General features: G+C 42.2%; 1 protein-coding gene across 1 annotated transcript in view; it reads right to left on the bottom strand.

Annotated features, from left to right (window-relative positions):
* Nucleotides 1–19,985, bottom strand: part of EYA2 (EYA transcriptional coactivator and phosphatase 2) — a 49,403-nt gene extending 29,418 nt beyond the window's left edge. The window contains exons 1-4 of the mRNA XM_058814581.1: nucleotides 19,872–19,985; nucleotides 16,185–16,233; nucleotides 15,444–15,586; nucleotides 12,171–12,287 (exon numbers count right to left, since the gene is read on the bottom strand). Of these exons, the coding sequence (XP_058670564.1) occupies nucleotides 12,171–12,287; nucleotides 15,444–15,586; nucleotides 16,185–16,233; nucleotides 19,872–19,980 (418 nt within the window). The 5' untranslated portion in view covers nucleotides 19,981–19,985. The remainder of the gene's footprint in view (nucleotides 1–12,170; nucleotides 12,288–15,443; nucleotides 15,587–16,184; nucleotides 16,234–19,871) is intronic.
* Nucleotides 19,986–22,565: the final 2,580 nt, after the last annotated feature.

Here is a 22,565-nt window from a genome sequence, read left to right as displayed (position 1 = left end):
GGGGAATGGACAGCTGAACAAACTCCACTCTGCCAAGTGCAGCTACAAAGCACATGCACTGAGAAACAAACCTCAGGCCAAAAAGAAATGAGAGAGAGGACTCTGCCCTCCTGAACTAATTCGTTGCCACATGTGGTCTTCAAAAAGAAAATAGCAGAGAGGAAGAAAACAGAGTGCAGGTGACTGCCAGGTACCTGGAGGCCTGGGTGTCCCCAGGGTCCAGAATGAGCTGGCTGGGAGCTGAGCCAGTGCAGGTGGGACTGGGGATCCTTCTCCTGGCATTCCTGCCTTGGAGCCAGCTCTGGGTGCATCAGTGTCCAATCCCTCCTGCTTCCAACAGCCCAGAGCAGCATCCCAGAGACAGCAACACACCCAGCTCCTGGCATTTCCCCACTTCCCACCCATTACAGGTTTGCCAAAAGCCCCAGGTATGCAGCAGCAGGAATATATTCCTGTGGCAGCAGCATTTCTCACCACTCTGAAGGAGAGTAATAGAGCCCCAGTGCTTACAGGCAAAAACAACTTCCACAGAAGACAAAACAGCTCTTGTACACCAGAGCTTGAAACAATACAGGGGGGAATTTTTGATTTTCCTAAACTGTCATTTAGAAACAATCCATCATCCTTTATTAAAGCTGTCAGGAGGGGAATGAGTTACCTCGAGGGACTCACGCTTTATGTGTAAATTGTGATGAGAACATGTTTATTGCTGTGCTACCTGCACATGATACTGCAGCTTCCTGCTTTCCAAACAGTCAGAGGGAGTGAGGAAAGGAGGGATTCACACAGCTGGATTAAAGAACTCACTCAGAACTTTGTTCAGCTGTGAAGAGTGAGTGCACACACAAGTAAGTGAGCAGGGAGAAGAGGGCAGGAATGGGGGATGAGAGGATGGGGAATGACCCCACAGCTCCCCACAGTGCATTGTGACTGGACCCAGTGGGGTGGATTTTACACTGGGGTTTTTTAAATTATATTTTTGCACTATTGCTACCCAAGTTCAGGTGTCCCTACAGGCCACTACAGGCTGGCTCCCTCTGCCATGGGGATCACAGAATCACAGAATCACAGAATTTTCAAGACTGGAAGAGACCTATAAGATCATCTAGTCCAGCCGATGTTCTAACTGTTCAGCTAGATCATGGCAGCAAGTGCCACATCCAGTCTTTTTTTAAATTCTTCAAGGGATGATGCCTCTACCACCTCACTGGGTAAATGATTCCAGTTTCTGACCACCCTTTCTGTGAAGTATTTCCTTCTTACTTCTAACTTACATCTAGCTTGACGCAACTTGAGACTGTGTCCTCTTGTTCTATCCGTTGTCGCCCGGAGAAAGAGGCCGACCCCCAGCTCACTACAGCCACCCTTCAGGAAGTTGTTCCAAAGGAAGGACAGATTTCTTTGCCCACATACTTATTTGTGAAAGTGCTGAAGACTGGTATTCCCTATAAACCAAAGTTCAATCTGACAACTCAGGTTTTTCTCTTCTTCTGGCTCCTGTCATTGTATCCTGACCAAGGAAGACTACCATCTCAGCACTGTTTGTCTAACTGAGATCAAACACAAGCCTTTTCCTTGCCCTCCAGCAGTGCATTCAGAGATTTGAACCCCCTCCCCAAGCACACCTTGAGAGCTGCTAAGCTCAGGATGTCTTGGCAGCAGAATAATTACAGATAAGGACACTGGGGACAACCCAAGTCGGTAAACACTTGGAATTTCTTCCCAGCTGAACAAGGATGAAAAGAAGGGAGAAAAAAAATCAATTATCTGCATGGAAAAGAGAGTTCTTAAAGATTCAGGTTCTTCAATATTTGTCTTGGGAACTATTATAGCTCAGACCCTGTTCCACCTAACAGGGCAGGCTGCAGAGACCACGTTTTCAATGATGCACCCTCAGCTCAAATGGCAGAAAAACAAACAAGTGCCACAGGCAATGTAGACAGAGATAAACCCTCTCTCTCCATAAACAGAGAATGAGGCCTGCAGGTCACAATTTCTATGAGCAGCCTTGTAGAGTTCAGCAGTTCAGAAAACATACCAGAACCAGCCCCAAATGTTTGCTTTTCCTCAGTAAGTTGTTGGTAGGAAATAAACACTTCCACAACAAAATGAATTCTGCCAGGTGCAATTTCAGTTTTGCATCAGTAAATTTTACACTCAAGAAACTGGAAAATTATCAACAGATATTGCAAATTAGCCCTGTTTCTCACGTAACCATTTTTCCCCTCAAACACTTTCCCAAGTAATAGCACTTCTTGTAATATTCAGAGGAAGACTGGAATGAAGTTTGAAAGTGGTGCTATGTGGAAAGGGGCACTTTTAGAAAGCCCCTTGGTAAGCAATGCACATGAATGCCTGGCCCCCTCTCATTTCTGCCTATTTCTACAGGATTTTTGCTTTCACATATATTGTTTTTTCCCATGGACCTCTGAAGACAACACACACTCTCAGACTGAGGCTGGTTTTACATTTGCAATACTGCAGAGGTGGGAGCAAGCGATTTGTTTCCATCTATCTTGGTAGCTCAATGCCAAGTAATTGCATCCAAACTCCCTGCAAATCAGAAACAAGGCTAGGATCTCCCCCTTTGGATCTTCTCCATATGGAATATGGCTCACATCTGTGTTCAATCAAGCCAGTTGCTAAATGTCACAATGCCCTCATTCACAGGTAGCTTAAAGAACATTTAGCTCATAATAAAACAATCTGAACTCTGAAGCAGAACAGCTCTTCAGATGTGTGGCACTGTAAGTGTTCCTGTGAAGTATTTCTATCACAAACACACTCTCCTGGACAGACACTGCATGAAAGGAGTGCACATGCCAGGCAGAGCCAGTGCCACGATTTTCCCTCGATAAGGAGATGTGGCCCTTTCTCTATGGGAGTGTCCAAGGGCAACATGTACAGAAAAACTCTTTGTGAGCTGATTAATGTTCTATTCCTGCTCTCAAACAGATGGATTTCATTTGCTGTTTCCCCCTCATTCACGTTTTAATTTGAGCATTCCCAAAAAGCCTCTGCCATGGTCAGTGATCATTGCAATGGTGCGTGATCTGGCCTGCAAAAACTTTCATACCAGCTTCTCACCCTCTACATCTGCCTTTCAGTCACTGCACCATAGGCTGCATTTCTTCCCCTCCTTGCCAGGTATGAGCAAGTAAAGAAAAGAAAGGAATATTTATGGTTATTTTCAGTGTAATCAGAACTAAGCGTTGGCATTGCTAGAAAAAAAAATAATTTTTTCAGCTCATGAATGATACAGGAATACTGGTGTCTTAGGGAGTGGTGATTATGAAGACAGGACAGGCCTGTGGTGTAGCTCATATCAAAACCACAGCAAGCTTTGAAAATCAGGTTTGTGTCCTTGTCTTTCACAGGTCAGAGGAGCCCTGCCAACAGGGAGGTGTTCTCCAAGCCTCCTGTACTGCTCAAAAGAGAATAAACTGCTATATTTAGATTAACAGATGGTTTGCAATTCCAACATTCAATGAATACCCAACAGTCAGAGGAGATGGCCAGGTTCAATACAGCTGGACAGCTTCAGTGTTTATCACAGCTCTCCGGGCAGTCAACTGAGCCCAGGAACACTGAAAAGATGCAGCACTGAGGGTGGCTACCATGGGTATGTCTGAGTAGGTTTGTGTCATGATTTAAGTCCCAAAAAAACAGAATGAGGAAGCTCAGACCTAAGTATTTCCTCTAACTCTTAGATGAAACACACAATGGTTCCACAGAGAGTTCTCTCAAAGGATTTAGGACCATTTAGGACTAATAAAATAAATGCCTGCAGGGGTCAGCTGAACTGCTGGTGTTTTACAAGCCTGCACACAATGGCTTGTGCACTCTGACATCACCAGGCTGTTCTCCTGCAGGAAGCACTGCTGGCTGTGGGTGACGAAGGCAAACCCCAGTCCTCCTCCCTGCACTGTGTGCTTTACCCTGGGCTATGAACAACATCTGCTGAAGACTTCCATGCCCATTCAGAGAGGTTCTTTGCAGTGCTTTAGCTCTCTGACAAGCTAATGTTTCCTGCAGTAAATACTGCCTTCTTCAAACTGCTACACTTTTAGTGAGAGGTTAAGCACTCATCAAAATTACCTCCCACCAGCTATACTCTAGTGCCTTGTAAGGTTCCAAATCCTACAACATCTGCCTGCATTTACTGGGCAAGAAGACTCATAAAACCCTGCATGCTTGTCAGCTGTGGAGGCACTTCAAGACTATCCAACCTGTTAAAGGAGAACAAAAACTCAACCCATATGTACTTTGCAGCAGATTGCTCAACTGTTTGCCATTAGGTGTAATGAACCCTTCCCCAAAAAGTCTTGTATTTCTGTCTGGAAGGGCTCAGACAGTGCAAGGAAGAGCACACTGCATTAACCTGGATGAAAAGTATTATTCTTCAGTGTTACACCACTTGACATCAGCAGTGTCTGGTAAAGGACATTGCTCCCAAAAGCATTTGAACACCTCCTGCAGATACTTTCAGATACAAAACCCATTCTAAATAAGTCCATCTGTCTCCCACCACAATCCCATGCAGTCCTGTCAGCCTGACCAGGTGTTTGAGGGCACTCTGCATGGTGATATAAAGCACATTTCACAGCTCAGCTTTTCGGAGTCAAAGCTCTTCCCCTGCTCCTGGGAGCACTCAACCCACAGATCCTCAAAGAGCTTTAATAAGTAATGACCAAAGCAGCTTTAAGAGCCTGGCTTTTACCATCCTTTTGAGCTTGGTCATTTGTATAGCTCAATCCAGATCAACAATGGTGTTGAAAGTGCTGGGATGGTTTACAGTTACTCTCAGGATCTGAACCATGGGAAAGCAGTTAGATTTTACTGTACTCTGAGAAAGTGTTTTTAACCACTTCTATCTAACAATGCTACAGCTATAGAAGGAAATCACACTGGTCTGTCTTCAAAAACAAATCACAAGGAAATGTTTTGGGCCAAAAAGGGAACATCCTTACAGCAAGGATGTAGGCTCTTTCTTGTTGAAAAAAACCAACCAGCAAAACTGACTTTATTTGGGTGACTCCATGGACGCCAAAGAACAAAGATTCCCCCAGCTGCAGTTTTATCCTGAACCCAGTCCTTCACTGATGGATAACAAGACATGATAAAGGAAATCTGGATTTGCCACCTCCTATGCTAATTAGTGGCCATGAACCTCCAGTTCCCAGGTCACCATTCAAATCTATGTAGCCCTGTCACATCTACTGTCATGCCACTGGGGATAAAAGCTTGCCCTGTCAGCACAGCTGTTATTTAGCAATTCTCTTCCTCTTGAGCAAAATAAATCTCCAAATACCAGAAGAAAAGAGGGAGCTGGTCAGCACATCTCCACTCTCACCCATTACTTGGCATCCCTGTATGTCTCAACTGAGTCTTGAGGTTTTTCCAGCCTCCCTGCACTTCAGTACTGCAGAGGCTCCACGAGAAGAGCCACAACAGAGAAAAATGTAAGAAACTTGACAACAGCAGAGTGATCCTTGTCCTGGTAATGTCTTGTCAGCATCAATTAATCTGTCAGTTACAGACTTCCTAAGTCATATTTTCATCCTCCTCTTTTTATCTGTGATAACTCAGTGGGCTCCTCTTCACACAGTGCAGGTATTCTCACAGTTCTAGAGGTCACAGTGCTGCAGTGCAGAAATGTCTGTGTTTAAACCCTGCCAATACAAACAGAAGGGGCATCCAAACTACAAATAAAAAGGCCCATGCAAGAGTGTTATCCACTGCCAGCAAAGCAGTTCAGAAACTCCTGAGCTGCACAGCCTGTGCTGACTCAAGCAGGGTCAGGCTGAACTTGTCCACACACATCATCCCAGTCTCTCATCAAATGGCTGAATTCTGTGTTTTCCACTACAGCATTACCTCACACAGTGCTTGGAGATGAGATACAACAAAAGCAGTACCAGAACTGCACAGCATCATGAATCTGATGTTTCCTAACTTTCAAATGCTTGACTATGCAGGTGTGATGTTTCTTGATACAGATTTTTATATGTAATTTTACACTAGCTCTTCCATTGCCTTCTAGACATTTTCAAAATCATTAGGTATACTGAATCAATTATTCAGTGAAGCTTCCATAACATTTTAGCATATTTTTTGCCAGTTGCACTGTAAGCTGAATAATCAAGGCCAAGTTCATGATTTCCCAAGCTGTTACTATCCTATGTTTTCGGATTTTTTTATATCCTACAGAAACAATGAAAATAAAATCCACAGAGAAGTCTCTATAACATCCAAACATCTCTGTGACTGTTTTCTGTGTTGATTTTGCACATTACTTCACATTTTGAGATGTTTATCTGACTTCCACTAACGCTCCCAAGACAGTCAAGCAGCCTGTGAGGGAAATGTCACTTCTTTCTTCTCTGTAGATTCCCCCTTTCTCAACACAAACTTTTCTCTGTATTTTCCTTATCTTCCCTTTACTACTGCCCCTACCTTATTGCTTCTCTCTGCCACAGCTGCTCCCATCTCCCCAGTGCCACCTCTGCAAGCCTGACGACAAAGTCCCACGAAACTCTCAAGGAGACACAAAAGACCTCCAAAATTAAAGATCTGCCTCAGAGAAGATTCCTGCCTTGACTGTACCAGTTAATATTTAATTTCCATTAAATGGCAAGAGGTAGAGCAGAGCTTTCCCCTTGGGCAGCAGTAGCACAGCTCCTGCAGCCTCCAGTGCATCACTGTCAACACCTTTGCCTCTCCCACGGACTTCCCCTCTCCTACAAGTCAGCTCCTTTTAAAACAAAGTAAATGGAGCACAGTCAGCCCCTGGTGTTTAGAAATCTTTGAAAGGGAGAACTGTGCTGTTCTTCTGAGGAGCCTTGTATTTACACTGCAAGAAGTGAGGTCTGACCCCTCCTGAAGAGAGGCCTCTCCCTGCTGAACCCACCACGGCATGGAGCACAACTTCGCTGCCACGCTCTGAGACTGCCAGTAATGCAAACCAGCTGTCCAGCGGAGGCTTTTCAAAGAGGCTGCTCCTTTACCACTGAGGTTTAATTTTATCAATCTAAGGCATCTGAGTGACAGGCTGCTGAGAACATGCTCTCCCTTTCCTTTATTTTTGGGACTTCACATGGATTCATGATCTGGATGCCAAAGTGTGATCCACGTTTCTCAGGTGTAGATTGAAATTTCATCGCTATTTTCATCACCAACTACTTCAAGAATCAAGTTTAAAACTAAACATGGACTTCCTTTGCAAAATCCATGCAGGCAGAGGTAACTATTCACACCAAATTGGTATTTATGACCTCGTATTGAGTTTTTAACACACAGATTGGCACATAATTGTAAGAAATTCTGGCATCTTTTGGAAAAAAAAAACTGTCTAGATTATCCAGATATCAACAAGGGTCAAAATGTTTTCAGCATAAGAAAACATTTTAACTGATTAATTATTCAGATTTTACTTGTTCTCAGGCCAGGAGAACAATTCATAACCAATTCATTCCACAAACATAAGCAATATATATAATTAATCAATTTTTAATCAGCGTTGCACAAAAGAAATGTTAATTTCTATTCATTCACCACTTCACAGCTCATCAGAAGGGCTCTGCAAAGAAAACAAATGTTCAGCAGTAGCAAAGAATTTCACTGCATAGGTCTTTGGTCCCAAATTTATGTCTGTCCCAAGCTCAACACTGTTCTGCAATTCCTTGGCAAAGGAAAATTATCCCAGTTACATAACTGATTTTTCCTTTGTAATGTAAAAAGTATTTTGTGGGTAGATAGATTTGGATATTAAAAAAAAACCCAAAAAAGCAGTCAAATCTTTTCCTGCCCAACAACAGCATCCACAGTGGTCTTTGGCCACAGCTTCAACTGTTGTGCAACTTCATAGTTTCATGCCAGCTGTCATTTCAGCAATTATAACTGAAGAGCAAGGCATAGTCTAGGAATTAATGACAAGCTGAGAAGAGATGGCCTAATGTGCAATCAAGGGGTAGCACATGCTCTTGCAACCACAGGAAATGCTCTATAAGCTGCCTGTTATTGCACTCTCTGCAGAGCTGATGGGTCTCTGGGCTAGCTAATGTGCTGGCACAATTTCCTCTTTGTATTTTACATAGCTCACTAAATGCTAAGTTTCTTATATTCCACAGATTTCTCCCCCACCCTCAGAAACAAGCAGTTTCCTCAGCTGCCAGTTAAGACTGTAAGTTTTTGGGGGCAGAACTGGAAGATAATCTTTGTGTCTCATGTTCAGTTTCTATCATTGAATAATAATTTTACCAGAAGTCTGAGCAAATCACTGAATGGCTAAACTGTCAGGAAATGTAAACTTAGAAAAATGTGTAAAAAAAGCAAAAATACATTTCTAACATCAAGCCCAGGGTGTTTGGTGATTTGGTGCTATAATTGAACACTTACATGAGGATTGATTAAGAAATGAAATGGACCTTGAAGAAACATTTCTTTCCCAGCATGATAAATTTACCACTTTAAAGGCAAAAACCTAATGCAAGCTGTTACCTCCTCTCCAGATTCATGACTCTCAAAGTGAGTGCCATCCCCAGACTGGCCACATGCATATTTCAGATCTCTTCATTACGAAACAAATAATTTTCTAAATGTAATCATGACATGAAACAACCCTGTACACAACACAGGTTAAAAAGGAATATAACAGAGGAAAAAAGTCAGTCCTTCAGAGCAAATATATGAATACCACATTCAGTCTGAATGTTACTTGAAGCCTGATGATAGCCACTGTTACTTGGCAATTAAAATCTTTATTTCAATCCACAGCACCTTTGCAATATGGTTCTGTGTCATTTTTATGAGTATGGAACTTGTTAATCTCATCTTCTATATTTGCATATATGTGTGACACATTGCATTAGTTATTTGGCTAACAAACTCTTCCACAATCAATTCAGTTTCATGCTAGGGAAGCATGAAAATAGATTTCCCCTTCTGGCTGGCTGTAAAATAGCTCTTTTCCTTTACCACTTACTGACCAAAAGGATGTTACATCTTCATTCTTGCTCTTTAGTGGATCCTGTTCTTGCTCAAGGACCAGCTGGAGTTCAGGATGAAAAGCTGAATGCAGCCCCTTTACACCTGCATCACCTGTGTTTGTACTGCAAGCAAACAGACCTGAGCAGAGAGCAAATCTGCCTTCAGAGGCACCATTTACTGCTCACAGCCTGCCAGTGCTGCTGCCAAACAAACACCAGAGGGAACAAACCAGCACCAGCCAAGGACAGCGTTTGTCCTAGAGCCTGTGAGACAAAAATGTGTCACCCAAGAGGTTGTCTGTTCCTTGGTGAGTGGTGTAACATCTACAGTGGGCACTCATTTGCTGCTGTAACTCCTATCTGAGGGGACAGTGAGGAGGAATCACGAGGGCTGAGCAATCTGACCACCCACCCTCACCCACAAATGAGATCATTATGTTGCTTTGGGATTTGGTCCTCACTGAAGGCAAACAATACCAACTTATTTCATTTCTGTACCTGAGCTATTAACTCTTTAAATACTTGCAGAGAATAGCTTAAAAAATAATTTTTTTCCTTGCACTTGGTAACAGAACACTGAGCAGCAGTTTGAGGTACCTTTTCTTGCTGAGCCCCTGACCATCATCCTCTTCACAATCTCTCTTCCTCCATGATGCAGAAAACACTTTATCCTTGAACTGGGAGTTAGAAGCTTGACTCTTAAAGCCCCACTGAACTTTTTAATAAAAATATATTGATAAAAGTTTGTCCTTTTGAGCTGTTTTAGCCCATCAGCAGCAAAGCCCAGTGGCCCTGGGGCTGGTGGCACAGGCAGGGGTCACCTCCCCACCCCCAAGAGCTGTGGCGTGGGAAAGCCCTGAGCACACATTCCTCAGTAGCACTCAGCACAGGAAGGCTCCTTCTCCTCACTCAAACCTCTCACTAGCACTCAGCAAGGTAAATAAACCACGCAGCCAGGCAGCTTCACACTGCTCCTCTCACAAGCCAGCAGAGGAAGGGTGGAAATATTTGTTTACAGGAAGACACATTTACTCCTGCTCCCTGTGCCTTGGAGAAAGCACCTGCCACTTGCAGAAACTGTTTTCTTTGGTGTTAAAGGCTTACTGAGCTGGCTGGAATGATCTCCCTGGAATAAATATGTGAAGAGAAGTGATTTTTCCTAATATCACAGCATGGCCCTAGGGCACATTCATGCTCACACACACAGTTCTCCTCAGCCTGTCTTGGTACAACTCATGGCTGTGTCACTGCTGCTTGCAAGGGGAACATTTTCAAGTGCTGATGCACAAAATTTGCTCGTCTAAACCGCTTGAAAATGGGGACATCTTAAAAACCTCAGTCCAAATAAAGTCAAGAGTCTGTCTTCTCAAGAGAACATATGTGGAAGTAGGATCAGAAGTAGGCAGAAGTCCAGGTGACCAAAAATCCAAACCCACAGGCCTCCTATTTCTTTTTTCTTTTCTTTTTTTTGGTGCCACATCCAACACAGGTGTCTTCAGCATGTACTATGAGGTATTCAAGCCCCAAAAACCACCTTAGTGATAATGTGCTCTAACAAAACTAGCAGGTGAAGGCTCAGCCAAGGGTCAACTCTTAGTCTTCAGCTTTCTTAGATAATATCTGGAATAAAATGGATTTTACCTTGTTTTCTCTCTTTTCATTTTAGTTGGTCTCAGACTTAAAAGAAATGTGGATGTGTATGCTCATCTCCCACTTTCAGGATTGAAAAGAATTAAAAGACAGTTTTGCAATGGAACAGCTAGGTACAATGTCACAAAAGGGCTTTTTGCATAAAATCCTCAACAATATCAAAAAAAGCAAAGTGAAAGTCTTGATGTCTCTCCCCTTCCACAGCTTCTGCAAGAGTTTGGGAAAGCCATGCAATTCCTCTTTGGTTTTCCAACCCTTGGAAAATCTCAGAGGGATGAACAAAGCCAACACAGAGCTTTATCCTTGTGTGCAGACTCTCCTCAAGCAGAATCACTCTCATTTTTCTTAGTATCAAAGTATCAGGCTGTTAAAGAAATACTAGTAGGGAGAATATGCAGCAGTTTAAGCACAGAGCAGTTTGTTCAGGTCAGCATAAGGCAGAAAGAAGCATAATACTGACAGGACTGCTTGCATGAAGTGTAAAACCACCTTTGTTTTGCTTCCATCAGAACGCAGGAACTCACACCAACACAACAATCCCAGGTATGCAGTCACAGAACTAATCAAGAGAAAGAAAACACAGTTTCTGCAGAAAGACAAAGCTTATATTGATCATAGGTGGAATTCTGCTAGGACATTAGACTGCTAAATCCAGTCCCTCAGCCAGAAATCAATGCCTTGATGAGCAAAACAGATCAAGCAGAGACTTTACCTCCTTCCCTGTGCTGACTGCCTGCACCTAGAAGATTTCCACAGCAGCTGCAGGAGGAGGATGGGTCCAGCACAGGGCTGTGAGTGCCCCAGGCTGTTGGGAAGGATGAAAGTTTGACAAGAAGTCTCACAGATATGTATGCTTAGCAGAAAGATTTTTAAATGAAGAGTCTAATGAAGGAATAGAGATGGAAGCAAGTTTTGATATAGAAGAAAAGAATTGCTGAGCCGGTCTCACTGGATGACCAAGGAGGCAAAGGGTGTGTTAGTTAGAAGGGAATTTTATGGCTTAGAACAAAGGATAAACCCACCCCAAATAAGATGCTTTTACCAAGCAGAAAGCACAGGCAAACAAGCCAGCAAATGTTGCAAGTGGAAAAAAGGTCTCAGAATTTGCCACTACAAGAAAACTGAAAAACAACTTCTAGCTTAAACCATAATGTACTAACTTTTAGTGATTGGAGAATAGCAACATGAATATGGTAATGATAGTAGTTATGATAGGCTATCGATAATAGTTAAGGTATAGATTGGTACTACTTTATTAAGATGCTCACCAAAGAAAAGTATAGAATGCATTGTAACCAAAACCAAAGAGTCTCCAGGCCTGCCTGCAGCTGGAGCTGACAGCTGTAGGCACAGCTCTGTCACCCACGGCCCTGGGCTGCTGTGAAACCTTGGGTACAATAAACTGCATTTTGGAGAGCCCCTGGAGTACTGCATCTCTCATTCTGGCTCTTACACCAGGTGACCCTGTGATGTCCCAGGTAACCCTGTGAGTGCCCAGGCGACCCTGTGGTGCCCCAGGTGATGCTCACTCACCGTGCATCTGGTAGGTGTAGGGCGCCTGCCCCGCTGCGGGCGCGCTGAAGCCGGAGCCGTAGCTGAGGAAGCCGCTCTGCCCTGGAGAGTGGCTCAGGCTGTCCTCGGTCTTAATGCCTTGGGGAGCCAAGAGCAAAACATGAGTGCTTGGCATGGAAACATGGACAAAAAGCAGGTGAACAAAACCCCCAAACCCACAGGACTCCTTTTTCTTTTTTCTTCTCTATTTTTTTTTTTTTGGTGCCACATCTAACACAGGTGTCTTCAGCATGTACTATGAAGAACATTAACAATTTTTCCGCTGGATTTTAAACTAATAAACGCTCTTTTTTTACACTTTCTTTCACACACATATACATATTAGAGATATATCTACCTATCTAATATGTATATGTGATATATATATATATAGATATATATCAGCTTTATAGCCATATGTTATATCTATATCTGTATCTATATCTATCTATCTAATACGTATATGTGATATATATATCAGTTATATTATGTATATAATATAATAAACACACACACACATATAGATATATATATATGTGTGTGTGTTTAACTACTTGCATTACCCAAACAGGTCTCCTAACAGCCAAACAAATTAATCCCAAATTTATTTGTGATTTATTAATTTATTTGAGTTAGCCACATCCTGTACCCACAACCAAAAGCACTTTTTCTAAGATGGGTAAACAGCCATGAATAATACTGTTCTCAAAAGCAATTTCTGAAGATATAGTTTTGTTACAGAATTGAAGAAACTCTTGTTGTAGAATTGAAGAAACTGACACACAAACTTCCTGAAGAGTTATCAGATGCAAGCAAAGATTGACAATGGAACAGGATCTTCAGCAAAATAACCTCAAGATTTCTGTTCTCAAAAGAGTTATTTTTTACTTGCATTGTATTTTCAGCTTTGGTATCAAAACATTTATTGGCAAGTCCTACAGGAGGGTTATCATCTACTCAGTTGGATATAACAAACAGTTCAGGAACAACAGGTAAGCCCTGAAGCCACAAAAATCTTTTCATTTCTAAAACCAGGCAATTAAACTGACAATTTACAGGGGGAACAGCAATAGTTGAATTAAACATTGCAAGATGAAACCCTTGCTGGTAATGAAAGCAGTTGATATTTTATTCTGAGATGCAGCTGAGATTGTACAGATGTATTATTAAAATAAACAGCTCAAAGGTGCAACACATTATGAACCCTTTGGGCATGATCCTTCCCTCCTTTGCATCCTATTTGCACAACAAAAGATGGACACTCCCTGGGTGCTGGGATTAAAAAAAAACCTTGCTGATGTTTGGACATTGGATTTACACAATTTCTATGCTGTTGTCATTTTTAGCACTTGTAGACAAATTGAATTCAGGTGCCTTTCCCCAAACATGCTCCTTTCTAGCTTGACTAGAAGCAGCAGGTCTGTGCTTGCTCAGGTTTGGAGTAAGCTCTCCCAGATACTGTTTTCTCTAATAAAAATCACTTATTATAGCTTTAGGTGAGAAGAACTGTGATGCAGTTTGAGCACAAGCTCATCACAAGATGACTGTGAAAGGCAGGAAGTTTATTTGGACAGTGAAGGGACAAATTCTGGTGCAAGTGTGGAGCTTCATCACTGCTGGGCAGAGAGGAGTGTGCAGAGAAGCCCCTCTCCCCAACATCCCCTGCTTTTCTATTCCATCAGCACTCCACAGGCCAGCACTCAATCTGCCCACCCTAGCTACAATTAATCTCCAGCAAATGGGCCTCTTTGGAAGCCTAAAAATTGTTGTCAGACACCAAAATACCTTAGCACCAAATTAATTTCCACATAATGTTCTGTTTTGTCTAGGAACTGGCCGAGTTTTATTTTTTGTGCCTAAAAACAATACTGCTTCATTGTTCTTGGTTGTCAGCCAGGTGGAGTTTGTCATATGCTGTGCTGAGTATCTTAGAGAGGGTGTACAGGCTGGGGGAGGGAAATCAGTGTTCAAGGATGCTAAGAGGTCACCCACAGGATTTATAAGCAGCATATGGGCCTGACACATGTATGCCCTAAAGCCTCTAGGCAGTAGCAAATGGCTCTGCTTTCACCTGCTCTAACAGGACAACTGCTCAGAGTTTTCCTTGGAAGTCAGCCAGCTGATGCAAACACACAAACAGCTCCAGAAAGGGTCCCTGAACATTCCTCTCATCATCCTGGTAGAGCTTTGGCTCTGCCAAGGCCACTTCCCCAGCCTTGGTGTGCTGCATGAAATTCCCCTTCAGTAAAAGCTTTGTCTGTATAAAAACTTCTTGTTGGGAAGAGATCCTGTATTTGCCAAGTAAACAAAGGTGTTAAGGAGCACAAGAGAAAATAGGAGTGGAAACAAAACTGTGAAACCATTTTAATGGTGCAAGACTCAGCCCTCATGTGAGCAGCCAGAAGAAGGAAGCCCAAAGTTTTCTGCTAAAGAGCTTCACCTAAATAAGAGCAACATCTCTTTGGTCTTTAGGAGTGGAAAGAACTTTCAGCTTCCTCAAGAGCTTGGTATCCCCATGCAGAGCTTGAGGACACTTAAGGCTTGGTTTAGCAGGCATTCCTCTGTCAGGAGTGCTGGTTTAATTAGCTGCCCCAGCTGCTCCTGCCCAGCACTGTCTCCCCACAGCTGTTGGCAAGGCTGTGCAGAAAAGCAGGGAACAAAGCTGACTGGGGTTAGAAATGCTGACTGCACATACAGCCAGTAAGTGTCCATTTAAACACAAACTGTCTTCCAAAACTAAGGTACTCTCTAACATCTCACCCATGCCTTATTCTGCTCTGCATTTTGGTTCTTCTGTAATAACATACACAGAAATTTTCTTGAAGTAGCTTGTGTTATTGAAACCTCAGGAAGAATCAAGGATGGCAAAGTGTAGTTTTCATAAATATCTAAGTGTAGTTTTCATAAATATCATATTTACTGTACTTTGTCTTGACAGTGAATCATGGGAACACTCGTGAGCTATTACTCCTAAATTGCACATCCGAGTGAACCTGAATTTCTCATAGTCTACAATTGACTGGCTCCAAACTTACCTAGTTAGCAAAAACATAACCCATGATATGACGAGGTGATAGGTTTAAAGCTAGTAACATTCAAAGGAAACCCAACATTTTTAGAGTCAGACTCTCCTCTAAGCCTAACGCTGCCGAGACACAAATGACACTTCAGTGTAAAACTTAAAGACCCCAAATCTGTTTTGCCAGGAGCAGGAGGACGATGCCCTCAGAGGCAGCAGGACTGTGGGGTACTCACTGTAGGAGGGGATTCCGTAGGGCTGCCCTGGAGGGGGATAGGCAGTGTAGGCAGCAGCCTGCTGGATTCCCGTGCTGTACTGAGCCTGTCCATAGGCTGCCATCGTGGGGAAGGACGGGACTGTCACTATGTGGGGATAATGTCTATTCAGAACAAGAAAACAGAAGGGTTTAAGGCAATAGTTGGTGCACATGGTTTTCTAGAGCACAAGCAGAGCAGTTCTAGACATCTTGCTAAAATAGTGTTCAACACAGGATGCTGAATATTTTGGGAATTGGAATTGAGCTGACTGAGGCAGAAGTCTGTTTTAGGAACTATCGGATTAAGCCATCTAAATGCATGGTGACTTTAAGACAGTGCAAAATACATGCAAGTTAAAAAGATAAAATAAAATCAACACTGATTTTTCGTGTGTCATTTTGAGTCTGCCGAAGAAGTGAGATGGGAAACCTCAGACATTTCGACACATCCCCTCTGTGGTTACTCATAAACATAACAATATTCAAACTGATAAGGTTTGGGTACCCAGAGGCACAAAAACACAGTTCACAGTACCTCAAACCTTATTTCACTCCATATCCAAGCAGATTAAGAACCAGCTCCTTCCCTGTGCCAGAGACGTGTGGGGGAACAGGTGGATGGGCTTAGGGCAGATGTTTTTTAAGGTGACAGAAGTCTGCACAAAATGGCTGTTCAGCAAAACAGGGATTTTAAATTACAGCACTTGGCACGAGCACTCACTTTGTGGTGTACAGATGGAGAGGACACTGCGGTGCTGCTTTGCTGCTGCCTGGAAAACAAAATTAAAGGGTCTTAGATTTTCATTGTGTTCTGCTCCGTGGCCAAGCTGATACAATTGTTTTTACCAATGCTGGTTTGAAAGAAATATACAGGAATCAAAAGACTTTTTATTTTTTAGTTAATATTCCCAAGTTGAGGTAGGTAAGAAAGACATTCTCTGCTTCACAACAAGTATAGATTTAGTTTTTAATTGAGGGTGATACAAATTGATTGAACTACCAGTTTCTTCTTCTCATGGGACGGATATCAGTCATGAAGCTGGGCTTTGAAGCAATGACTCATATGCTAAAGGCTATAAAAGCCAATACTATGATTGCTGAAGTGATTTAAGCTCCCTGCACATTTTGATCTTTTGCTTTATTTGGTACTCTCCTAGACCATGACTCACTTTCTTTAATGTCCATTAAAATATATCAAATAATAGTAAATATTAAAAATACAACATCATAAATCTCCTTAATTTGAATTTTTTGAGTTAACTATAGCATACTTTATTGAACTACTAGCAATCAAATATTACATCAGTAGAAAACCTATCATGCAAGTTATATGTGCAAGATGCCTTCTAATGGACCAAACAACTGTGTGCTGTAACACTACCAAAGAAAAATGTGCTACCAGCTTTATTCAGAGATAAATTTATATTTATCAAATTAAAAACTAAAAACAAACAAACAAAAAAAGCTAAATTAAAACCTGCAAGTTGCACTGAAAATGTCACCACCATGTACATTTTGCAGGTTGCCTCCACAGTGCCATCCAAACTTTGCTCCTCGGTTCATGGCTGGAGCTGTCATTAATCCAACACTACAAATGCCAAAACACTCTCACAATCATCAATAATGACAAGCCACAACTGATTCAGCCTCTGTGTCTGCTGTGCATCAATGCACACACCAGACTCACTGCACAGGGCTTCTGCAGCCACCTCCAGTGACCAAAGCAGCACAACCTCCCTGGTTCAGACATTGGTCAGCTGGCAAATTAAATATTTACACCATTTTTCATTTAATGAAATATGCAAGCACATATAAATTCTAAATGCACACAAACAGTTCTATGGGTTTGGGTAATTTGTGCTGCAAACATGGACAGAATGACCAAAAAGATCCAACATGCTCACATCTGAAATGTTTGTTCTTCCTGATTTGATCTCTTGAATTTGTTTTTCACACATAACGCTTTTTCACAACATTTTACATGGCTTGATCATTTTATGCTATAACACGGAGATTACATCAAACTATTTTTAACAACACTGCCATTTCATCTGGTAACTTTTTAGACTAAATTTCAATAAAAATCACGTCATTATGAGTACTTGCTGAAATATTAATTACTAGGCATCATTCTTTTTTTAGAATGTTAATTTATGTAATTAATGGTGAAACCCCTACATGTATAATCACTGACAGGATTACCCTAAGCACTCACAGAAACAAAACCAGAAAGACTCTTCAAACTCCTGCAACCCTCCCACACCTCAGAAAACTAAAACCCACCTGCAACCCTACCTTGCTTTCTGTACCTATAAAATGTGGTACAGCAACCTATTTCCCAAGCAACAGGCAGAGAGGTTTAGTTTAAAATACTGACAAAGGACAGTGTTATAAAAATGCACATATTATTGACAAAGGATAATGTTACACACACATATCTATTCACTTACACCTCCATAGAAAAAAGACTGAGTTTAAAACCAAAACTGGACTTACCTGAGTCACCTTCAAACTCACTATGAAAAATTAGCTTTGACTTACCTGAAAGAGAATAGTTTAGAAAATTAGATTTTCAGACTGTGAAAACAAGAATTACACCATTTCCGTCTGTCCCTCATTACCAAACAGAACTGCACTTAAAAATAGACATTTACAATTAATTTCTTTAATTCTTAATGGGTTTTACATCAAAAAAACCAACAAAACAGTTTGAGCACAAGCCTCATTTCTTTTCTCTTTGAAAAACACCACAGCATCAAATTTTTATTTTGGTACAGACTAAATAAGTTTGCCAAGAATTCCAAGCAGGAATTTACTGTGTGTGAATATGCAATATGCTACTGTCACTGACAAGAAAAGACAAAGTTGATCCTACAGGCAAAATGTGCAAATTATATATTTTATACATATAATATTTCTATTATATTGAAAATTACATTGATATAACTGCACACCTCACGACAAGCACCCATGAAAACAACAGACCAGACACCTACATGGACATCTAAATGAGTTAAGTACCATGACTAGGCTTGCTAAATTGAATACTTTATGTGTAATACAGAGCACAAATTTGTGTGCATTTATTACATGAAGAGCTCTGTCAGTCTGAGAATTGTAAAACACACAAGTATTTTCCTGTTCTTCAAATTAACCACAAGTATTTTCAAGGGAAAGAGCACAGTCTTGGTAGCACAGGGGATCATTCTGTAGAAAAAACACCATAATATTTCTACAAGAAACAAATCAACGTGAGCTGTCACTGGCAAAGTGGTGCTCCTCTGTTGGCTCTTATTTATACCCCACAACAAAAAACAGTTCCTGCACCAAGACTTTTACAAATAGATGTACCTAAAAATCATTTCTAGCTCTAATCTTTTCTGCAAACAGGACCATTTAAAAGGATGTTTCCTGTAATTCCTTCTGCTGCTCTTGTAAATAGGCAGCCACGATGGGCGTGATTTAACCATGCAATTCCTAATGCCTGAGCAAACATGCAAACAAAACATCTCCTGGCCTTCCAAGAGCCTCTAAATGAAGGGTTAAACATACTCCTAAAACATAATAGTCAGTGCCTTTTCCTACCTCCCCTCTAACAGGAAGGCTGACAGATCCCTGACCGCAGCAAACAATAGCTGGGATTGTACTAGCAAGAACTAGTTCAGCTGCATCACTTGCCAATAATTTTTTTAGCAGATTTAACATTCTTCTGTTTCCTTCACTTGAACAGTACGATGGGGCAGGGGGGAGAAGGATGAGAGCAGATAAATTTCCATCAGAGCCTCAACCACTGAAAGAATTTGTCCCTGGTACCTGCCAAATGTGAAACTCCAGAGCAGGGGCCAGCAGGGCTAAAACCATTGGGGGATGGCAGCAGTGGTCTCAGAGCAAAGCAAACTGGGCACAGAGCTGCTTTGGCAGGAGGTTTTCAGGCTGCTCAATAAATTTCTGGGCCTGGGAGCCCCCACATTAACAGCAGCACAGCCACCAAAGCCCAGGACTCACGTTCACAACACCACTGGGGCTCCAGCAAAAACTACCAGGTCTACACAAAATACAGTTTACACCTGCAATTCCTCCAGTGGAACAAAAATCTACACATGCATGTGTGTAAATGCAGGCACCAACCATACACAGATATAGATTTACATATGAAATATTTCTATTCCATTTGCATTCAAGCCATTGTGGAACTAAAGGATTCAACCACAACTGGTGAATATACAAAAAAACAAACAAACAAACAAACAAACAAAAAAAAGAAACACCCTCAAAAATCTCAGTTGCTCACTATACTGTAGAACTAACTGCCAGAAGCAGAGGCCTTGCAGTGGCCAGCTCCCTTTGGTAACCTATATTCATTTATTTTATGTTAAAGCAGCAAACAGCAAGCAGAAGAGCAGCCTACCTTCTATGTCATCTGGAGCTGTGGCATAAATGTGAGAAAGGTTAAGCTTCAGTCTGTCAGGGCACTCTCTATTTACAGTCAGGCTGGGTGATATCACTAGATCTAGCATTTCCTTATACCTGAAGGAAAACAAAGGAAAAATACAATTTATTCATTAATTATGCATGCTTACTAATGATTCAATTTTTTTTTCCCTAAGAGTATAAATATTAAAGCTGATTACCTAAACCCAGGCTTCATATAAATTCCACATAATAACATTCACTAAAGTTTTCATCAAAGGGAAATGCTGAATTAAAATGCAGTACTTGCTTCCTTGGAGATTACACCCATCTGATTAATGATTTCCCTTTCTGCCTGGATTTTGCCACACAAAAACAAAATTCCAGATCTCTCATATGCCATCAAAGCAAGAATACACACCCCAGTGTCCAGTGAGGCTGCAGAACAGACTGTAACAGGCTGAAATGAAGCTGAGTTAAGATCATTATCAGGTCTTACAAGGTAATAAAGTCAGGACTGGTGACAGGATCAGTTTTCCAGGGGACACCCAAACCAGGCACCCCAGTACAATGTCCTGGCCATTAGGTGGCAGTGATACAAGGACAGTCCCTTTCACATGAGCAACTTTCTCTCATGCAACTAAGAATTTCAAATTCATGACATCTAGGGCTTGCATCTCTGAAGAAAAACACAATTCTTCATGTGTGCACATGACCTACACCACCATGACAGCTTACAACCTCTGCATTACATGAACAGCCCAGAAACAAGGACTAAATCCTTATTTCAGACCTTATGTACAAAAGCAACAGGTGTATTCCTGTACACACCACCATTTTCAATTAATGTGCCCACCTGCAGCTACAGACCTGTTCAGCTGCTTGCTTCCTTTGGAAGCATTGGGTATTTTGGATGGGTACAAAATATGTCATTAAGTGCACAGATTTACACACCTATGTTTTGGTGAAGACAATGGGGTGAGTACAATGAAGTTTGCTACATTTGATACCTGCACAACTCCTTTTATGCAGGGCAGGTTTCCTTGAAACCTTCACTCCCATAATGCAATAATCTCTCCTTGTTCCCTGTGTAACCAATGCCTGCATCTAGAACTGAAGAACCCACTGGGCAAAGAAAACCTGGAGCAAAAACTCTCAATTAAATGTCTTTATTTCTCTGTAAATACACACAATGCAATGGAAACCTATGTGGATTTTCCAAGACTAAACCTGCAGCTTTTGGTTCAAGCCCAGAACAGAGAACTCAGAGATTCTGTGCTGTTCTTTGCTTTCTGTGGCCACACAGAGCACAACCTCAGCTCAGCTCCCTGAAATCACTGCGTGGAATTAGGGCTGTTAGGGGAAAGCATAACTGTGCTCTTGGGCAGAGCAGGAGCTGATGGGGGAGAGGGAAGGTGGTGGTGAGTGGATCCTGGCTGAGCTGGCTCAGGCTCCCTCCCCTCATCACTGAGCGTGGCTGCCAAGGCAGCTGGCACATCCCTGCTCCAGGCTGGCACCTCCCTGGGCCGGACTGGGCAGGCAGCACCTGGCTGCTCACAACCCACAGCACACCTCAAACATCCCAGAGCTACAGAGAGCAGCACACAAAGCTGAAATCGTCAGGCTGCTGCAATACCAATCTATGTGTTCTCGGAGAAGCCAAGGGGTTTGTTTTGATTTTCTGTTTAAATACCCCTGTATGGCTTTACCAGCTTTGAGAAACAGAAAACCACATCCTTTTTATCTGAACCTCCCCAGTCCCTTTTATAAAGCCTGTGAGGGAGGACAAGTATTGTTAAGAACAAGCACAAACCAGATCATTTAATCTGTTACTAAACAGCAAAACCAAAGCTAAATTCATTTTCATTTTCTCACCTGACAGCTGCCCAGACAAAAACAAAACAAAACAAAACAAAACCCAAAAACCAACAACCAAAAAAAAAACCACAAACATGAACCCTCTGTGAATTCACAGAACTACCAAAAATAGGCTGAAATGAAGAGGCATAACCATGTACAGCGTCCACAATCCCAATCCTCCTCTCTCCAGGTGGGATCTGGGATCTGCCTCCTTTGGAAATCCATGTGGGTATCTCATCACCAACACAGCCTCAATTCCAGAGGCTGGAAAAGGCTTCCCAAGTATGTGCCATGAAGGAGACCTTATGAATGACTAGTGTGGCAGAAATGCTCTGGATCTAACACTTGTGTTATCCCTTTGTCCCCAAGTGCTACCTGTTTCAGATCTGCTAAGGAAACCAGAGCAGCATAAAAATCAGCCTTGCTCTGCAGCTGCATCTCTGCTGCTAGAGGGTCTCAAAGGGTTCCACCTTCAGATGTGTCCTTGTAAGAGGAGCACAGCTGGCTCCCCATCCCTGCCTTAGATGCAGACAAGCTGAAAATGCAGAAGCACAGAGCTACCAATTGTGCCCACAGCCAGTGGAAATGCAATAAGGAGGCAGATGTGTGCAAAGATACAAAAAAATAATCCCCAGGTGTAAAAAATCCCACTCAAGGGACACAGTCCAGAGCTGAAACAACAGTCCATGACTCCTCACTGAACTCAGAACACAGCTCATGAGAGGTTTCGCTCAGCACTGCAGGATGTTCTGCTCCATCCGTACCAAAGCACTGCAGGGCAGTCAGGGATGGTCACAGCCCTTCCTCTGCACACTGAACTTGTGCCAGAACT

The sequence above is a fragment of the Ammospiza caudacuta genome, chromosome 15, assembly GCF_027887145.1.
Source record: "Ammospiza caudacuta isolate bAmmCau1 chromosome 15, bAmmCau1.pri, whole genome shotgun sequence".
Classification (NCBI taxonomy): domain Eukaryota; kingdom Metazoa; phylum Chordata; class Aves; order Passeriformes; family Passerellidae; genus Ammospiza; species Ammospiza caudacuta.
This window is presented reverse-complemented; position numbering and strand designations above follow the sequence as displayed.